General features: G+C 43.7%; 1 protein-coding gene across 3 annotated transcripts in view; it reads right to left on the bottom strand.

The window, feature by feature from the left end:
• The window catches only part of LOC109921663 (desmin-like), a 152,304-nt gene extending 132,221 nt beyond the window's left edge, over positions 1 to 20,083 (bottom strand). For all 3 annotated transcript variants that reach the window (XM_048599543.1, XM_048599544.1, XM_048599545.1), the window contains exon 1: positions 19,390 to 20,083. In XM_048599543.1, coding sequence (XP_048455500.1) covers positions 19,390 to 19,718 — 329 coding nt within the window. In that variant the 5' untranslated portion in view covers positions 19,719 to 20,083. The remainder of the gene's footprint in view (positions 1 to 19,389) is intronic.
• Between the last annotated feature and the right edge of the window lie 1,920 nt (positions 20,084 to 22,003).

Genomic DNA, 22,003 nt, shown 5'->3' with positions numbered 1-22,003 from the left:
AGGTTGGCGACCCGTGACCAGTGGAGTTCTACAGGGATCAATGCAGGATCCACAACTGTTTACTATATGTATTAATGACGGTTGGCAAATGGAGTATAATGTGGGAACATGCGAAGTTGTTCATTTTGGAAAGAACAAAAAATAATAGTACTTAATTGGATAAAAACTGCAGAAAGCTATGATACTTGTGCACAAAACACAGAAAGCTAGCACATTCATGCAGCTGGTAATCAGGAACGTTAATGGAATGGTGGCCTTTATTTCAAGAGGGTTGGAATATCAGAGCAGGGAAGTCTTTCTGCAGCTGTACAAGGTGCTGGCCAGGCCACATCTGGAGTACTGTGAGGAGTTTTGTTTCCCTTATTTAGGAAACGTATCATTTCATTGGAGGCGTTCAGAGAAGGTTCATTGGGATGATTTATGGTATGGAGGGACTGTTGTATGAGCAAAGGCTAAAAAGATTGGGACTCTACTCACTGGAGTTCGGAAGAATGAGAGGTGATTTTATTAAAACTTATGGGATTCTTAAGGAGCTTGACAGGGCAAATGTTTAGATGATGTTTCTCGCCACGGGAGTTAGGACCAGAGGTAATAGTCTCAGAATAAAGGGGCACCGATATAAGGAGGAATTCCTTCTCAGAGCATTAAAGGTTTTTGTAACTCTTTGCTGAAGAAGCTGTGGAGGCAGTGTCTTTGTGTATACTTCAGGCTGAGATAGATTATTTATCAGTGGGAGCAAGGGGAGGAAAGTGTACGCAAGGAATGATGGATCAGTCATTGTCCTAGTGAATGGTGGTACAGGCTTGAGGGAGCAAACGGGATAATTCTATTTCTTATGATCTTACTGGTGGTGGTAAATAGATTAAAAAAATAACCACGGGTGATTTGGTGATTGGGCAAAACAGTTTAGTCATGTGTAAGAGCACTTCTGGATATGAAAAGAATGGAATGCTGGCCTTTACATCCAGGGGACTGAAGTACAAAGATGGATGCAGAGGTTTTGCTGCAGTTATACAAAACCCTGCTTAGACCCCATTTGGAGTACTGAGCAAATCTGGGCATCAGTCCTTTGGAACACTTTTTTGACCTTGGAGCGAGTACAACTAATCTTACAAGGATTTCCTTCGGTGCTGGGAGCAGTCAGAGGGGAGAGACTTGGGAACCGGTAAGGGCTATAAATCTAGCGCGGTGTGGATTTTGGGCCTGGTCTTCTAGGGACTTTCTTCAGAGCCGGGAGCAGTTGGGGCGCAGGAACTCAGAAACTGGTAAAGGGGCTAATCAACTTCTGGTGAGAGAGAGCACGAGATCCTAGAGTGACGTCACAACCAAGCCGATAAGTGATTGGTTTTTTGATGGGTGAGCATAACTCTAACTTTTCTTAGTCTAATCAAATAACCTGTTAGAATTACTATATTTACTTGCTAACTGTTAGTATGTGTTAGTGAGAATTTGATTTATTTTTCTTTAGTGGGTAATTTTTGGATTAATTCAAGGGATGGCAGGCTTCTTCAAGCATAAATCACAAAAAAATGGTTTGCACGTGCAGCAGGTAATTAAGATGGCAAATAGAATATTGTCCTTCGTTACTACACGGATGGAGTTTAAAAATAGGGAGGTTATGCTCCAGCCGTACAGGGAGATGGTGAGGCGACACCTGGAATACTGTGCATAGTTTTGGTCTCCCTACTTGAGAAAGGATGTACTGGCCCTGGAGCGGGTACAAAGGAAGTTCACTAGGTTGCTTCTGGAGTTGAGAGGGTTGGCTTATGAGGAGACTGAATAGACTGGGACTTTGTTCAGAACTTAGAAGAATGAATGGGGGAGCTGGGAGAAACATATAAAATTATGAAGGAATTAGATAAGATAGAAGCAGGGTAGTTGTTTCCACTGTGGGTGAAACTAAAACGAGAGGGCATAGCCTCAAAATAAGGGGAAGCAGAGTTGAGGGGAAACTTCTTTGCCCAAAGGTTATGAATCCATGAAATCCCCTACCCAGTGAAGCAGTTGAGGCTACCTTGTTGCATCTTATGAAGATGTGGAGATGCCAGTGTTGGATTGGGGTGGACAAAGTCAGAAATCACACAACACCAGGTTATACACATTCTACATACATAAAACCGGCGTATGCCATTATCTCTCTACCTATGTATTCTGTGCCTGTATGCCTCCCTCCACTTCACCTGATGAAGGAGCAGCGCTCCAAAAGCTTGTCATTTTAAATAAACCTGTTGGACTATAACCTGGTGTCATGTGGCATGTTTTTAATGGGTAGGTACACAAATTGGCAGGAAGTGACTAGTGGTTTCCCACATGGATCTGTGTTAGGGCCTGAATTATTCACATCAGTTATTACTGACTTGAATAAGTTATCCAAGAAAACGTCAGCTATGATTTTATTGAATGGTGGAGCAGGCTTGACGCACCAGGTGGTCTACACCTGTTCCAATTTCTTATGTTCTTATGTAACTACTTGTCATACCTACATGCTGACTTTTTCTAATTCATGTACAAGGACACAGATTCCTCTGTACTTCAGAATTCTGCAGTTTCTTTTCCACTAAAATAACACTGTGCTTTCCTGTACTTCTTGCCCAAGTGGACAATAATTTTCTCACATTACATTCCAGGTGGTAATTTTTTGTCCATTTGCCTAATCTATATCGCCTCGCTGACCCCATCACACCTGTTTCCCTGCCTATCTTTGTATCTTCAGCAAACCTAGCTACCATACAAAATTGGGGCCTTCTTCTACATCACTAAATACAGGCTGCAAATAACTGAAGTCCCAGTATTAATCTTTGTGTTAGTTTGCTGACCTAAAAATGATCCATCCACTCAAACTCTGTTTCATGCTCTTTAGCCAATCTTCTATCCATGTCAATATATCACCATCATCTTGTCTTCTGTAGTAACCTTTTGCGTGGCATCTTATTGGATGCCTTTGCTAATCCAAATATACCACATCTACCGGTTCCTCTTTACCCACCCTGCTTGTTACGTCTTGATATGCTCTTTACATTAGTCAAGCACAACTTAACTTTCAAAAAAGTATACTAAATTTGACAAATTGCATTATGATTTTCTAGATGTCATGCTACTACACCTTTAATAATGGATTCCAGTATTTTCCCAATGATAAAGTTTAGACTGACTTTCAATCTCCCTACTTTCTTTATAAGACATGTTACATCCCCGTGCATATTCATCCTGAGTTATAGGAATGCTGAGATGCAGCTCCTTGAGAGATTGTCTTGATTCTATCAGAAAAGCACTTGTAGTTTTTCAGATTTCAGCTACAGACATTCCATACTTTAGTGCAGACAGGCAGCTGGGTTATACTTTTTCAGTCAGTACAGAGACAGAGTTTTCCCCCCAAAACTATTCAAGGTGACCTACAATGGTCATCTGAAGAATCCTCCTTAGAAGTTTAATACGAATGCATGACTCGTGAGGCCAGACTGAAGAAAATCAACGGATGGTAGTATTAAGAACAATGGTAATGATTGTTCTTGAGAACTCTCATGATGATAATAGGGGCACTAGTTTCTGATAACATCATTTGTACAGCATGAAGAGCAGGGGGGTAAGAAATAGCTTAGCAGTTCTCAATTATGTGATCCCCATTAAAATTATAAGGCCCAAGGAGAATTCCTAATTAATCTCCCTGTGGAGATTTCATTGAGTATGAGTTCCCTTGGTAACATGATATGGAGATGCCAGTTTTGGACTGGGGTAGACAAGGTCAGAAATCACACTACACCAGGTTATAGTCCAACAGGTTTATTTGAAAACACAAGCTTGCGGAGTCTTACTCCTTCTTCAGGTATTAGTGAGAGAGGTTGTATCCCACACAGAATTTATAAGTAAAAGATCAAAGGGTCACACCAGTGCTGAGAATGTACTAAACAAACCTAAGATGCTGTTAAATCTTTAATCAGATAGAATGTTTTAATTGATTAATATGTATATGTAAATCCCCAAATTTCTTTAATGTCACTGTCCCTGCCAACTGGATCTAATCATCTGAACCCTTTGTGCTACACTGTCAGATGCATGCGCATTCAATTGTAATTGTAATTATTGGGCCCTCTTGTGACGGTAATTTTCCTACCCTTCGATCAGGAGGCTCCAGAGGTGTGCAATAACCTCTCTGAACAGGTTGATTAGAAAATATCTGAAGCCTCTCACGGCAAGATCGTGGACAATTTCTGTACTGATTTAAAAGTGAAGAAGATCACTTGGTCAAAGGATTGAAGGACATAAGGTGTCTATAGACTATCCATTGGTGGAGGAATCAATACATTCAGGAGAGCATCAAAACATTCAGAACAGCAGAGTCAGGGAGAAAGTGATAATGAAAGAAGTCTTATTGAACATGCCATCAAATTTGTTTCCAAAAATCCCTTGTGCCAGAGAGAGGACACTTTGTGCCATCAATCGGGGTTGCAACTATTTCAGTGGGGTGAGTAGCCTTGCTAAAATAAAATTAAGCAGACCTGGGGATGGGGGTGGTTCCGGGGGGGAGGGGGAGCACTTTTGTGATAAAATGGCAGTATACCTACCTCTGAGCTAGGAGGCCCGTGTTCAAGTCCCACCTGTTCGAGAGATGTGTTATAACCTCGTTGAACAGGTTGTTTAGATAATAGGTGATAAAAATGAAGCAGACTTAGTTTAGGGCCCTTGTATAGGCTGATTTAATGGAAAAAAAAAGCATTGAAGCAGATCCAGTGATGGATCTGTAGAACTATCTATCCTAGGCTGGAACTAGCACATGTATAGCACGAGTAGTGGCTCTATTTTAGTGTTCAGCAATAAACGATCTTCCGTTCCAGTCAGACTTCCTGAGTTATTACAGCAACACAGAATTAAATAATCTTATTCACATTTAACTCGCTGCCGAGACTGCCCACAATGTTATCATTGACAGGCTTTAGATATTTTCTAATCTACCTATATTACACATCTCTGAGCCGGCAGGCCCAGGTTCAAGTCTCACCTGCTCCAGAGATAAGAACACTACCATTGCAGATTTTCAAACTGCTTTTAAGAAAATAGGTATTTACTTACACATACCAGTAAGATGGATGTGCAGTACGATGGATATGCTGTAAGGCAAAGTTCTTCTATAATGATTTAGGCAATAGAAGCACAACAATGAGATAGTAGGAACGGCCGATGCTGCAGTCTGAGATAACAAGGTGTAGAGCTGGATGAACACAACAAGCCAGGCTGCATCAGAGGAGCAGGAAAGCTGACATTTTGGGTCAGATTTTATGAAGAAGGGTCCAGACCCGAAATGTCAGCTTTCCTGCTCCTCTGATGCTGCCTGGCCTGCTGTGTTCATCCAGCTCTACACCTTGTTATCTTATGGAAGCACAACAATGTTTTGCTTGTTAATGTTTCCAAATGCAAACTAGCCATCCCTAGGTTCCTGGCAGGAATTCATGAGCTATAAATGTTGGGAAGAGTCTTTCTCAACCTGTAGCCAGCCTGACACTTGATGGTTTGACTGAAATAAATCAGATCCAAGCTTTGCAGTCCTCTGATTAGTGTCCTCGGCCCAAACATCTTCAGCTGCTTTATCAATAACCTTTCCTTCACTATAAGGAGTTAATCAATGATTGTTTAATGTTCAGCACAATTCTTCAGATAATGAAGTAGCCCATGCACAAATAAAGCTATACCTGGATGATAACCAAGCTTGAGCTGAAAAATGGCAAGCAAAATTGATGCCACACAAATGATAGCAATGACCATCTCCAATAAGAGACAATCTAAGAACTGCCCCTTCAATGTTACTATCCCTAAATCGCCCAAAAAAAAATCAACATCCTGGGGGTTACTATTCACCAGAAACTGAACTGGACTAGGCATATGAATTCAGTGGGTGCAGGAGCAGGTCACAGGCTAGAAATCTTGCAGAGTAACTTACTTCCTGATTCCCCATGGCCTGTCCACTACCTAAAATGAACAAGTCAGGAGTGTGATGGCAAACTGTCCATTTGCCAGGATGTATGCAGATCCAACAACATTCAAGAAGTTTGACACCATCCAGAACAAAGAAGTCTGCTTGATTGGCACAACATTCACACCCTCACCAATGCTCAATAGCAGCAGTGTGCACAATCTACAAGATGCAGTGCAGTAATCACCAAAGATCCTTAGACAGCACCTTCCAAATGAACTCTATCATTTAGAAAGACAAGGGCAGTAAATACATGGGAATACCACCAAGCCACTCACCATTCTGACCAATGTTCTTTCTAAGCTGCATGCTGATCACAGTACTGATACCCAATTCCAAAAGTCGCTGCCACACACAGGCATCAGAGACCTGTGCAGTGGTGAGAAAATTAGATGAAACATTGATCCTGACTTGGAAATATATCACTGCTGCTTCAGGGTCAATATCCTGGAATTCTCTCCCTAGCAGCATTGTAGGCACACGGACTTCAGTGGTTCAAGAGGGCAGCCCTTCTCAAGGGCAGCCAGGAGTGGGCAATAAATGTGAGCACAGCCAGCGAAACTCACTTCCAACAAATTATACAAATAAAAGGTGGCAGAGAGGACTGATAATAAGATGAGCCATCGTTGTTCTCAGGCACTGAAATCAATTGATAAATGCCACAGCGATAATGGGGAACAGTTATTGGCATCTTGCATGCTGGGGAAACCTGCCATGTAGATGAATGATGTACTACTCTCTCAATCTTCTTTCGGCTTTCTGTGAGTAAGATGTACATATATCTCTTGATGTAGTTAGTCTTGATCTCCGTTTTAATATAGTGATCAGCTACAAATTATTTTGTCCCTAGGAGAGGCAATGGCCTAGTAGTATTATCGCTGGACTGTTAATCCAGAGACCCAGGTACCCAGGTTCGAATCCCGCCATGGCAGATGGTAGAATTGGAATTTAATAACTATCTGGAAGTAAGAATCTAATGAGGACTGTGAATCCATTGTCAATTGTCGAAAAAACCCTTCTGGTTAATTAATGTCCTTTAGAGAAGGAAACTGCCATCCTTACCTGGTCTGGCCTACACGTGACTCCAGACCCACAGCAATGTGTTTGACTCTTAACTGCCCTCTGGGCAATTAGGGATGGGCAATAAATGCTGGCCTAGCCAGCGACACCCTCATCCAGTGAATGAAGGAAAAAAAAGCCTGAAAGGAACTGTAGCATAAAAGTCAAAGACAACTGCAAAGGTAGAAATGTCTTTTTTTAATTCATTCAGGGGAGATGAGCATCGCTGGCTAGGCCAGTATTTCTTGCCCATCCCTAGTTGCTCTTGAGCTGTTGGTCAGCTGCATTCTTTAACTCCTACAGTTTCTTTGTTGTAGGTACACCCACATCGCTGTTAACAAGTGAGTTCTAGGAGATTTTGACCCAGCAATACTGTCGGAACAGTGATATATTTTCAAGTCAAGAAAATAAGTGGCTTGAAGGCAATTTGGTGTTTTCATGTACCTGTTGCCTTTACCATCTAGATGGTACTAGTCGCAGGTTTGGTAAGTGCAGCCTAAGGAGCTTTGGTAAAGTTTTTTTGCTGTGCATCTTGCAAATGATACAAGCTGTTGCTCCAGTGGGAGGGAGTGAATGTGTGTGGATGTGGTGCAAATCACACAGATTGCTTTGTCATAGATGGTATCAAGTTTTTTGAGTGTTGTTGGGGCTGCACCCATCCATGTAGGGAGCATAACATCACACTCTTGATTTGTGCCTTGTGGCCAGGCTTTAGCGGGGTCAGAAGTTACGTTGCCCATTGCATGATTCCAAGCCTCTAACCGGCTCTTGTAGCCAAAGTATTCATATGGCTTTTCAAGTTCAGTTTTAGTCTATGGTAACCCTCAGGATGTTGTTATTGTCCTGAGAGTTGAGGTGCAGCTGCAGTGGATGATAGAGTTCAGGGATAATTCTTCACCATTTTATACATGACGCATGCTTAAGATGCTCCTTCACTGCCTGTTATGAGTAAGGCCTCTTGTGCAGTACTTGCCTTTGTCCTGCTTTCACAGGTGTTCCCATTCTCTATTATCTTCTTTGCTGCTCTTCCTACTCTACTACCATTGGCCTTTCATAGTCAAACTGTTTATACAGAACCAGAAACAATCCACAAATAGTAGGATATATTTTTCTGCAATCAACAACAATTGCCGTTACATACCACTTTTAAAATAATGAAATATCCGAAGGTACTTCACTGGAGCATTAACAAACAAAACTCAACATCAAATAACTTAAGACATGAGCACAGATAACTAAAAGTTTGATCAAAGGTAGTTTTCGAGGAATGTCTTAATAAAGGAGAGAGAAGTAGAGAGGCAGAAAGGTTTTCGATGGAATTCATTAAACTTAGGGCATAACCTGACATCACTGTGTCTGCAATCCTTCAGGTGTAAGATGGCGGTTGAGTAACAGGGCTGCATGTGGGTTTTTGCCAGGGGCCGATCTGCTTCCCTTCTTTATTTTACTTTTGCTTCCGCTCTTTTGTTTTATTTTCATTTTCTTTGAGTCTTTTTCTCTTCTTTTCTGTGGTGGGTTGGTTGGCAGCACTGGCGCAGCAGCAAGAGCAGGCCATGCATAAGGTGGTGGATGTGGCTTCCCCCGGCAACAGGAGGATTTAGCGAGGACACTCTCCCGGCAATAAGAGGCAGAGACAGCAAGGACGCCCTCCCAGCGACAGGAGGTGGCGGCAGCATGGACATTCTCCCAGCAACAGGTGGCCAGCGGCAGATGAGTGCATTCTCCTGCCATTTGGGGCCGGTGGCAGCAACAGCAAGGTCATTTTCCTGGTGTTTGGGACCAGTGGCAGCAAAGCTCCTCCAAAAACCAGGGACGGTGGCACTGGCCTAATCAAGATGGCGGTGCCAGATTGGCAACATCTGCAGCCAAAATGGGACTCTTGGCCCAGCAGGAATCTGGCTGGCAGCGGAGCCAGGGACTCTTGGCTGCAGGGCAAGTATGGGCCCAGTAGTGAAGAGATGGTGCCTAAAGTGGGGCGATTCCTATGTTGATGGGTCTGGAGGAAGCGAGGCAGTGAAGGTCTCCCTTGAGGCTAGATGCCGCCTTGGACTGGGTCAGAAAAACTGATATTCTGAACTTTTCACTTCTTTATTTTTCTAATGTATTCCAATGACCTGTAATGCTGGACAATTTATTTCTTTACTTTTCTAACTTTTTTTGTTTCCTAAGAATTTAATCTTAAGTATTTGTACCTAGGTACCTTTGTATTTAAGATGGTGTTGTAATGTGGCAACTGTAAACTTTACACTATACTCATTTGAGCTAATTCAATTCAATGGTACCACTGTTGACCTTTAGGCTAATAGAATACCACATACTTGTGCTCTGCAGTTCAGTTTTACTGTGTCAAAGGGTCTCACAATGGCATGACATTATTTCTATCCCCTCTACTGCCATAGATTTGTTTTAGTATGTAGCTTAAATGTTTATGTTAACTTTTATTACTAGGGGACCAATACGCCTCCTGTCTCAAGACAATGACTTGCACCTTGCTTATCAATTGTGGTTATCTCCTGGTGCAGTTCAGGTGCTCTATTTTGCTGCAGAAAACAACAGCAGGCTGAGAAGTTCCACAAATCACTTGCCTCTGCTTTCTTTGGGTTCTCTTATCAGCTAGCTGATTTTTTTGTTTCTGCTCACCTCTTCCAATGCTCTTCCAATCAGTCAGCCTCCAGAGATTACAGCTATCAGCAGTGTGTCTGGGTTGTCAGTGTCATTTTCATATCTCACTTTCAAACATGACGTTGTAGCAGGGGTATGGACTTGGCCAGTGGGCAATTCATTGAACAGATGGACTACAGAAATATGGCCATCAACCATCTGGTGAATGTAACTAAGACATTGTTGGCTTAGCAATGAGTGTATACTGTTGGGATTAGCACATTCCAGGACCTCTGAGTTGGCAAATTCTGCTAAATGATAGGAACATAAGAAATAGGAGCAGGAGTAGGCCATCTTGCCCGTCGAGCCTGCTCCGCCATTCAATAAGAACAGCGATGATTTTTATGGACTCAGCCCTTCTTACCTGCCTGCTCACCATTATCCTTAATTCCTTTACTGTTCAAAAATTTATCTTTGCCTTAAAAACAAGGTAGCCTCAATTGCTTCACTGGGTAGGGAATTCCACAGATTCACAACCCTTTGGCGAAGAAATTCTTCCTCAACTGAGCCCTAAATCTGCTCCCCCTTATTTTAAGGCTATGTCTCCTAGTTGTAGTTTCACCCACCAGTGGAAACAACTTCACTGCTTCTATCTTTTCTATTCCCTTCATAATTTTTTATGTTTTTATAAAATCCCTCCTCATTCTTCTAAATTCCAGACTACTCAATCTCTCCTCATAAGCTCAACTCTCAACTCCGGAATCAACCTAGTGAATCTACTCTGCATCCCCTCCAGTGCCAGTACATCCTTTCTCAAGTAAGGAGACCAAAACTGTACACAGTATTCCGGATGTGGCCTCACCTACACCCTATACGGCTGCAGCATAACCTCCCTATTTTTAAACTCCATTCCTCTAGCAATGAAGGACAATATTCCATCTGCCTTATTAATTAAATGCTGCACCTGCAAACAAACCTTTATTACTAGGGGACCAATACGCCTCCTGTCTCAAGACAATGACTTGCACCAGGTCCCTCTGCACAGCAGCATGCTACAATTTTTCACCATTTAAATAGTAGTCCATTTCGCTGTTATTCCTACCAAAAATGGATGACCTCACATTTACCAACATTGTACTCCATTTGCCAGACCCTTGCCCACTCACCTAAATATATCAGACGTTCAGTGTCCTCTGCACACTTTGCTCTACCACTCAAATTAGTGTGATCTGCGAACTTTGACACACTACATGTGGCCCCCAAGTCTAAATCATCTTTGTAAATTGTAAACAATTGAAGTCCCAACACTGATCCCTGAGGCATACCACTAGCTACTGATCACCAATCAGAAAAACACCCATTTATCCCCACTCTTTGCTTTCTGTTAGTTAACCAATCTTCTGTCCATGCTAATACATTATCCATGATGCTGATCAAACAGCAAATGGAAAATCTCGTCAGCTTTTACGTCTGCCTTCATTACTTATGCCTCTTATATGCAGTCAGGAATCAGAGATGCATATTCTTTGCTTGCAGGGAACTTAATTGGGAAAGGAAGCTTAATACTGGTAAACTGGACTTTTATCTTCTTAGATCTTAGAATCCCTACTGTGTGGAAGCAGGCCCTTTGGCCCAACAAGTCCACACCGACCCTCGGTGCATCCCACCCAGACCCGTCCTCCTATAGCCCACCTAATCTACACATCCCGAACACCACGGGCAATTTAGCATGGCCAATCCACATAGCTTGCATATCTTTGGACTGTGGGAGGAAACAGGAACACCCAAAGGAAACCCATGCAGACATGGGGAGAATGTGCAAACTCCACACAGACAGTCACCCAAGGGTGGAATTGAACCCAGACCCCTTGTGCTGTGAGGCAACAGTGAGATGAAAATGTATGCAAAAGAGTTTCCCAATGCTTGGTCCACCCTTTAAAGTTTTTGGAATTTAATTGTAAACTTCATCCTGTCAACCTTCATCAGAAACATAATTTTTGGTTTATTGTGCAATTAAGATCCCCAGTCACTTTGCTTGCCACTCCTGGGAGCAGCACAAGAGACAATCCTTGAAATGGAATTTGGCATCTTCAGTGGATGGCAAATCTCTGAGATCTTGGCACACTTTTGTCCTGATCTCAAGTGAAAAAGTAGGGGTGAACCTTATCAAACACTTTTCAGAAATCCAAATATTATTGCAACTACGTGGTCCTACTTTATCTATCCTGTCTGTTAGCTCCTCAAACAGCTTCAATAAATTTGTCAGGCATGATTTTCCCTCAATGAAGCCATGCTAATTCTACTTGATTACATTATGTATTTCTAAATGCTCTATGATTACATCCTTTATAATAGAGATTACAGATACTTTAACATTTTGTGGTTGGTTGGCTCGCCGAGCTGGTTCATTGTTCCACAGTTGTTTCATTACCCTGCTGGGTAACATCATCAGTGCAGCCTCCGATGAAGCGCTGTTGTGTTTTCATTTAAACTCTGGTGTCCGTTGAGCTGGGTTACCTCACTTCCGGTTTCCCTTTGCAACGGAGTGTATATGGAGTCTAGCTCTATGTGTTTATTGATGGCTTTCTTAGTAGAGAACCGGGCTTCTAGGAATTCCCATGCTTGTCTTTGCTTCACCTGTCCCAGGATCCTGGTGTTGTCCCAATCGAATTGGTGGTTTTCCTTATCCATGTGGATGGAGATGAGTGAGTATTGGTCATGTCTTTTTGTTGCTAGCTGATGTTCATGTACCCTTGTGGTTAATTTCCTTCCTGTTTGTCACAGTCTCTGCAAGGAATCTTGTATATGACATTGATCCTGTCCACAAGACTCTGACGGCATCAGAGTAGCACACAAACCCACATCAACCCAACGCCAACTGCTCACCCGAGCCAAAGACCCACTCCCCACTATGGATGGAACCAATGTCACCAGACCCGAAACGTTAACTCTGATTTCTCTTCACACATGCTGCCAGACCTGCTGAGCTTTTCCAGCAATTTTTGTTTTTGTGTGTGTGGGAGTGCAAGAGACAAGGTTGAAGCATTTGTAGCAATATTCAGCTGAAGTGCTAAGTGAATAAACACCTGCACCCTCCTCCAAAAGTAAGACCATAAGCCACAGGAGCAGAAGGCCATTTGTTCCATCAAATCTGCTCAGCGATTCAAGGAGATTGTGGCTGATTTGATCATTCTCTGCCACATTCCTGACTTATCTGATAATATTTGATTCCTTTTCCTATCTATCTCAGCCTTGAGTTACTTAATGACCAACCTTCCCAACTCTCTGCAGTAAAGAATTCCATTGATTCACCACTCTCACAGAGGAAATTCCTCCTCATTTCTATCGTCACTGCATGACCCCTTGTTCTGAGATTACACCGCTGGTCCTAGACTCTCCTAAAAGGGGAAACAACTTCTGTGCATCTGGGCAGGAGAAACAACTTCCTGGACCTGTCAAAGTCCCACGAATCTTGTATGTTGCAATAAGTTTAGACAAAGGAGAGCCGTATAGGCAGCTAGTAAATAAGACAAGAGCCCAGGGTGTCAGGAGAAAAATACTGGGATGGACAGAGGTTAGCTTTCTTGCAGAAGGCAGAAAGTGGGGATACAAGATGGCAGCTGGTAACTAGTGGAGCTCTGCAGGGATCAGTGATGGGACCACAACTATTCACATTATATATTACCAATCTGGACAAAGGAAATTAGGGCACTGTTGCTAGGTTTGCAAATGACACAAAGGTAGAAGGGGAGCAGGTAGTGTTAGGAAAGCAGGGAGGCTGCAGATGGACTTGGACAGGCTAACAAAGTGGGCAATGTGGAATACAACATGAGAAAGTGTGAGGTTACGTATTTTGGTAGGACGAATAGAGGCATAGACTATATTCTAAATGGGGAAAAACTTCAGAAATCTGAACCACAAAGGGACTTAGGAGTCCTGGTTCAGGATTCTCTTAAGGTTAACATGCAGGTTCAGTAGCAGATAGGAAGGCGAATGCAACATTCACATTCATTTCAAGGGGGCTAGAATACAAGAGTAGAGAAGTACCGCTGATACTGTATATGACTCTGGTTGGACAGCATTTGGAATTTTACGAGTAGTTGGTTTTCATATCTAAGGAAGAACGTGCTGGCCTTGGAGGGGTTCAGAAGAGGTTTACAAAAATGAGCTCGGGATGAAGGGCTTGTCATATGATGGGTGGGAGTGATTTTACTGAAATTTACATAATGCTGAGAGGCATACGTAAAGTGGATGTGTAGAGGATGTTTCTGCTAGTTGGAGAGATTAGGACCGAATGCACAGCTTCAGAGTGAAGGGATGATCCATTACAACTGAGGTGAGGAGGAATTTCTTTAGCCAGAGTGTGGTTAATCTGTGGAACTCATTGCTACATTGGTGCTGTGGAGGCCAAGTCATTGAATATATTTAAGACGGAGATAGATAGGTTCTTGATTGGTAACGGGATCAAGGGTTATGGGGAGAAGGAAGGAGAATGGGGTTGAGAAACATATCAGCCATGACTGAATGGCAGACCAGACTCAATGGGCTAAATGGCTTACTTCTGCTCTTATATCTTATCGTCTTAGGGGCAGTAAGAAGGCAGACATTAAGGTGGCAATTCATGACTCAGAAAAAAAAAACTTCCTAGTAAGAAGGAAAGTCTCTAAAAGAAGGATAAGCCAACTATGGCTAACCAAGGAAGTCATGAAGAGTATTAAGTTGAAAGAGAAGCCTGTAAGGAAATCAACATCAGTGATAGCTCCCAAGACTGGGTTAAATTCCGAATCCAGCAAAGGGGACTAAAGGAGAATAATGACAGAGAAAATCAAATATGAGGGCAAACTGTCAAGGAATATAAAAACTCACAAGAAGAGCTTCTTTAAATCTATAAAAAGGAAGAGGTCACAGTGGACATGGGCCCCCTCAGAAAATGAATGTGGGGAGACAGTTTTGGGGAACAAGGAAATGGAAGAAGAGTTAAACAGATATTTTGTTTCAGTCTTTATGGTGGAAGATACTTTGCACATCTCAGTAATGCTAAAGAATACAGGGGAGGAATTGAGTACCCTCACTGTGAAGAAAGAAGTAGTACTAAACAAACTGGTTGGACTAAAGGCAGATCAGTCATAGAGTCACAGCGTTGTACAGCTTCGGTCCACCTCATCTATGCTGACCAGATATCCTAAATTAATCTAATATCATTTGCCAGCATTTGGCCCATATCCCTCTGAACCCTTCCTATTCATGTACCCATCCAGATGTATTTTAAATGTTGTAATTGTACCAGCCTCCAACACTACCCTAGGCAGTTCATTCCATACATGCACCACCCTCTGCGTGAAAAAGTTGCCCCTTACGTCCATTTTAAACCTTTCCCCCTCTCACCTTAAACCTCTAACCTTTAGTTTTGGGCTTCACCACCCCGGGGAAAAGACCTTGCCTATTCACCCTATCCATGCCCCTCATGATTTTATAAACTTCTATAAAGTCACCCCACAGCCTGCAAGGAAAATAGCTCCAGCTCATTCAGCCTTTCCCTAAAGCTCAAACCCTCCAACACTGGCAACATTCTTGTAAATCTTTTCTGATCCCTTTCAAGTTTCACAACATCCTTCCTGCCAAAGTGGTCTAACCAATGTCCTGTACAGCCATCACATGACCTCTCAACACCTATACTCAATGCAGTGACTCCTCTGGCCCTTGATGGCTTACATCCTAAGATCCTAAAAGAAGTAGCTAAAGAGATAGTGGAATCATTGGTTGTAATTTTCCAAAAATGGTTGGATACTGGAGAAGTACCAGAGAACTCAAACACTGCTAATGTGACAACTCTATTCGAAAGGGGAGGGAGGCAAAAAGCACGAGTAACTATAGGCCAAATTAGCCTAACATCTATTGTTGGAAAATTATTTGAATCAATTAAATAAGATAGCAATAGCAGAACATTTGGAAATTCATAATCTGATCAAGCAGAGTCAGCAGTTTCCATGAAAGGGAAATCATGTCTGATTAATTTAGTACAGAAACTCTCAACCAGCGTGTATAGGGGGAAACCAGTAGACGCGTTATATATGGACTTCCAGAAAAGGGTTCAACAAAGTAACTCACAAAAATTTAAGTCATAAGTAAGTGATAGTGAGGTGTCAACCTGGTGAAGATACCAAACAGGACTAGAACCATAGAATCATACAGCATGGAAACAAACATTTCAGTCGAATCAGTCCCGGCTGACCATGTTCCCAAACTAAACTAGTCCCACCTACCTGCGCTTGGCCCATATCCTTCTAAACCTTTCCTATTCATGAACTAATCCAAATGTCTTTTAAACATTGTAACTGTACCTGCACCCACCACTTTCTCAGGCAGTTCATTCCAGGCATGAACCACTCTGAGTATAAAAAAAATTGCCTCTCAGGTCCCTTTTAAATCTTTCTCTTCTCATCTTAAAAATATGCCCTCTAGTTTTGAACTCCACCATCCTAAGGAAAAGACCCTTATCTATGCCCCACATGATTTTATAAACCTCTATACGGTCATCTCTCAACCTCCTACACTCCAGTGAAAAAGGTCGCAGCCTTTCCAGTCTATTTTTAAATCTCACACGTTCCATTCCAGCAACATCCTGGTAAATCTTTTCTGAACCGACTCCAGTTCAGTAATATCCTTCCTGTAACAGAACAACCACTACTGCACACAGTACTCCAGAAGAGGCCTCGCTAAAGTCCTGTACAACCTCAACATGACGTCCCAACTCCTATGCTCAAAGGTCTGACCAATGAAGGCAAACATGCACACGTGATTACAAACCCACAGCCACTTCCATCTAGAAGGATAAGGACAGTAGATACATAGGAACACCACCCCCTGAAAGTTGCTCTCCAAGCTACTCATCATCTTGACTTGGAAATATGTCGCCATGTCTTCACTGTCACTGGGTCAAAATCCTGGAATTCCCTTCCTAAGGGCAGTGTGGGCCATCTAAGAGCAGGTGTACTGCAGCTATTCAAGAAGGCAAATTATTATGACCTTCTCAAGGGCAACTAGGGACAGGCAATAAATGCTCATAGCCAGCGACTCCCAGGAGTAAATTTTTATAAAGTGCTCACTGTGTTGGAGTTAGTATACTGGTGTGGACAGTGCATTGGCTCATGGGTAAGAAACAGCAAATGGATATAAGTCGCACTTTTCAGATTACTGATCCATAACCAGTGGGGTTCCACAGGGATCTGTGCTACGGCCACAACTGTTTACAACATATGTTAATGGCGTGGAGAAAGAAAGTGAATGTACTGTGGGCAAATTTGCAGACCACACGAAAATATGTCGAAAGCAGGTTGTGAGAGGGATACTATTGAGTTTACAGAGATATCTACAGGTTAACTAGATGGACTGAAAGTTAGCAAATGGAGAATAATGTGGGAAAATGTGAAGTTGTTTCTTTTGGAAGGGAGAACAAAAGAACAGTATATTATTTCAATGGAGAAAAATTGCAGAAAATGCTGACACAAAGGGACTTGGGGCACTTGTGCACCAAACACAGAAAGCTAGTACACAAGTACAGCAGGTAATCAGGATGGAAATGGAATGATGGCCCTTATTTCAAAGGGATTGAAGGATACGAGTAAGGAAGTCTTACTGCGACTGTACAGGGTGCTGGAGAGACCACGTCTGAAGTATTGAGCAGTTTTAGTATCCTTATTTAAAGGTAAAATATCATTTCATTAGAGACAGTTCAGAGAAGGCACACTAGGATGATCCCTTGTATGAAGGGATTATCTTTTTAGCCAAGATTAAACAGGAAGGGACTCTGTTCACTGGTGTCTAGAAGAATGAGAGGCAATCTCACTGAAATATATAGGAATCTTAAAGGGCTTGACAGGGTAAATGCTGAGAGGATGTTTCCCCTCATCGGAGAGGCTGGGAGTAGAGGGTATAAACAGGTGCCAATTTATGGCTGGGATGAGAAGGAATTTCTTCTTTCAGATATTTGAGAGTCTTTGGAACTCCTTGCCACTGACAGCTTTGGGGGTAGATTCCTTTACTTCTTTCTAGCATTGTAAAAGTATCTTTGATAAATACTGCCACCTCTCTATTCCAGACTGCTTTCTCTTCCAATCTTTTACACTCCAAACTTATCTTAGATTGTCACACATTTCCCTCATATTTTCTCACCCGCTCCTTATAGCCCTAAATTGAAAGAGATCAAAACTCCTAATCTGTCTTAAATATCCTATGCCTTCTATATTTGAACTGCCTTCATTTTGATGTTATTTGTTTCTCCCATCCATCTTACACATCTCCTTTATAATGCTTCACCCTTTCTTTTTGTTGCTGGTTCTATTTTGGAGTAAAGTTCATGTTAATTTCTCCATTTTATGACTTATCCCACTATCGTTTTGGGTTCACATATTACACCGATTCCAGAACATGTGAATTAAAGATATTTTCAATCTGAAGCATGGGCTCATAGTCACTTTTCCGTATGTTTGCCTGTCACATTTCAATGGCAAAAAACTTAGAGCTGTATTTTGTCTGTATGAAATTGTGATATTTTAGGAAACTTTGTTTAAATTGTTAGATATCCGAGCTGCTATTTCAAAGCTTTGTTAAGCATTCAAATACTGGAATGTCATTGGTTAAAACGACTGTGATTTCACCAAATTCCTTGATGACTTTGCAAACAATTTACACTTCCAACAAAGAACAAAATTAAATGGAGCTGGGCTCCAAATTGATGGACTGATGGCCTCTACTGTGCTGTGGGGTTCTATGAACAAACAATCTAATCCATATCTTTAACTAAGACTGCCCCACATTAAATGCAAATTTTAATCATTATCACTTTAATAACTTGCATCATTCTTGATGTCACAATCACTACTGATACTATTGTCAGCTCTGTGTTTCCTACTGAACCTGTGTTTAAAGATTTATTATTTAGGTTCAGATCATAAATTACTATTTCAGGATTAGGGAGTTCTATGGTTAGGAGTTCCAGATAAATTATGGGTGTTAGGCTTAGGAGTTGTGGTTAAGTTTAGGAGAATGTGATTAAAAGGTTTTGTCAATGGCTAACGTTAGAAGTTGTGATTCAATGGTAAGGAGTTAGATCAGTGGTTTGGGGTTAGCTGAAGAAAGACTCATGACCACTGTAGTATCAACGCACTTTGCAAGCAAGTAAACATTTTTTTGAAATATAATCACTGTTGTGATTTAGGAAACATGACAGTGAACGCACACACACAAAACTCCCACAGGCATCAAAATGACAATGACTAGAGATAAATGATGCTGATGAAAGCATAAATATTGACCAGAACACAGGATATAACACATCAACTGTTTTTGAAACAGTGCCACAAGACTCTTCTCGTCAGGTGACCTCAGTTTACCATTTCATCCAGGAGGGTGACATCTCCCAACACTCCCTCTGTAGCACACTGCAAATGTCAGCCAGGTTATGCATTGAGTGGAGACCTAGTGGTTAGGATTGAGTTGGGGAAAAGAGTCAGTGATAGTGTTTTGATGTGGGGTGAAGGATCAGTGGTTAGGGTCAGAGAGAGTTGAAATGGCATGAATGGTCAGTAGTTATGAATGAGTTGGTGTGAAGGGTCAGTGGTTAGGATTGACTTTTGAAGGGTCAGTGGCTGCTGGATTAGAAACTTTTGTTGGCACCAGGATATTCATCTGGGCTACCCATCACCCACTATCTCGACCAGACCCCTCCCCAGAACCTTGTCTGTTCCTAGCCAGGGCTCACCGACCTCTTCTTGTACTTGTCCTTATCTGCTTTGAGACAGTTGAGCTCCTTCTGCTGCTCCTCCAGCCGGAGCTTCAGGTCACACCTGGCCTTTTGGAAGATGGCCTCGACGCGGCAGTTCTCCTCCTTCTCGGCCAGCTTGAGCTCGGCCAGCAGGTCCTTGTTTTTGCGCATGAGACTAAGGATGGTGTTGTTGATGTACTTGGCGAAGCGATCATTGAGATCTTTAAAGCGCTCCTTGCCATCCTCCAGGCCATCATGCAACTCCTTCTCCACCTGCTCACCGGTTTTGTCGGGGTAGCTGGCCACCGGCCTCTGGCAGGTCGAGTGCATGTCTCCGCGGTCCGAGGGGCGGCGGAGACCGTCCTCGCTCTCTCTCCCCGCCGCTAGAATCCGCTGTCCTTCCTCCCAATTAAAAACAACACGTTACGGTTAACTCACGAGGGCGGAACGGAGTTTCAAAGCCTCGCCAGTTTGCTGGGTTTTTTTTGTTCAGTCAGCGGCGGTGAGGGTGGGGTGGGATCAATTTGAAGCCTCACACACGCGGCCGCCTCAGCCTCCGGTCAAACCGCCTCGACGCCGCCTGTTTATTTTTGTCCGCCGGGCAGCCGTTACCAAAGGGGCTTCGCGCTTGCGCGGTCACACTCAGCGGACAACCTCGCGCTTCAACAAAGCAAAACAAAGCGCAGCCCAACCGACACTGCCCCTCCCCCCCGCCGCCCCGGCCCCGCCCCCAAACCGTTCTTCCTCAACACTGCACCGCCCCTACACTGCCCCACCCATAAGCAGGCCCCCACATTGCCCGACCTCTCCACTGCCAGACCCCCACACGGCCCCGCCCCCAAACTGTCACCACCCCCTCCAAAATAGGCCACAACCAACTTTGTCCCTCCCCCTAAAGCCCCGCCCCTCCACAGACTGCCCCTCACCCCCAACAAACCGCGAAACACGACCTTCGCGCGCCTTTCCCGTCCAGCGAGCACGTTGAATGCAGGTTCCCTAAACGCATTCCACACTCGACCGCCAGAACTCAACACCCACATCCTCTTCCTCAACACCCGACCCCAAGACCTCAACACCTACATCCCCTTACCCAAATCCCAACACCCAAACCCAAGACCTCAACACCTACATCCCCTTACCCAAATCCCAACACCCAAATCCAAGATCTCAACACCCACACACCCTTCCCCAAATTCCCACACCGACCCTTAGATCTCAACAGCCACTCCCCCTTCTCCAATCCAACACCCGACCCTCAGACCTCAATACCCACATCCCCTTACCCATATCCCAACCCCCAGGCCTCAACACCCACACCATTTCCCCAAATCCCAACACCCGAACCCCAGACCTCAACACCCACACACCCTTTCCCAAATCCCCACACCAGACCTCCACACCCACACCTCCTTCCCCAAATCCCCACAGCCGATCCCCAGACCTCAACACCCAGTATCCAAATCCTCACACTGAACCACAACAACCACACCACCTTCTCCAAATCCCAGTCATCCCCCAGACATCAACACCTACACCCCTTTCCCAAATCCCCACACCCGACCCCCAGACCTCAATATCATTCCCCCTTCTCCAATCAAATACCTGTCCCCCAGACCTCAACACCCATACCCCCTTCCCAATCCAACATCATCCCCCAAACTTCAGCACCCACACAACCACTAGACCTCAACACCCTCTCCCCCTTATTCAATCCAATACCCGTCTCCCAGACCTCAACACCCTTACCCCCTTGTCTAATCCCAACATCCATCCCCAAAACCTCAACAACCACACCCCCTCTCTACTCCTAACACTAGACCCCAAATCTCAACACCAACACGTCCTTCCCCAGTCCCAAGAACCATACCCAAACCTCAACGCCCATAACCCCTCCGACAGCCCTCTCCAAACTCCCTCCACCAACACCCACATCACCTTTTCCAATCTCAACAGCACCCCAATCCCCTCCACAATCACCTAGCCCCAATCTCCGAACTCCATTATCCCGGTGCCAACCCCACACCAGCCGCTCCCCTTCGCCACTGCACAACCCCAGCCTTCTCGCCCGTTCCCCTCACATAAACCCGAACTTTCTGGAGCAACTCTGCAACCACTGTCGTGAAGAGTAAGACTGGACTCGAAAAACTAGCTCTTCTGTAATCCCTCTGCAGAGGCTGCCAAGGCCTGCTGAACTTTTTATTTCAGGTTTCCAGTGTCGGCAGTAGCTAATTTATTGTTAACGCACGTGCTCACAGCGGCGCCCCGTCCCCAATCTGGCGCATGCGTATACCATGATCCCATCCCCTCCACCCTGACTTCACGCCTGTTGTTCAGGCGCATGCGCTGACCTTCCTTTTCGCTCCCGGCAAATGAGACGCACGTGCGTTTGTCACTGGCCCGCACTTCAAGCGCATGCGCTCAGTACACCGATGCCTCCCCGGTCGGCGCATGCGCTTTGATTGATGCATGTTCGCGCCAGTTTTCTCTGCATTCCGAGTGTTGAGGGTAATAAATCCTCCTGTTTTTGCGTATAATATATATTGGATTTTTTTTTCGTGGTCTTATTAGACTAGAGGTAGGACTTGTTTATTCTAATAATACCAGTTCATCTTCAA

This window comes from Rhincodon typus, chromosome 7 (assembly GCF_021869965.1).
Source record: "Rhincodon typus isolate 14 chromosome 7, sRhiTyp1.1, whole genome shotgun sequence".
Taxonomy (NCBI): domain Eukaryota; kingdom Metazoa; phylum Chordata; class Chondrichthyes; order Orectolobiformes; family Rhincodontidae; genus Rhincodon; species Rhincodon typus.
Note: the sequence above shows the minus strand (reverse complement) of the source record. Positions and strands in the feature narration are given on the sequence as shown.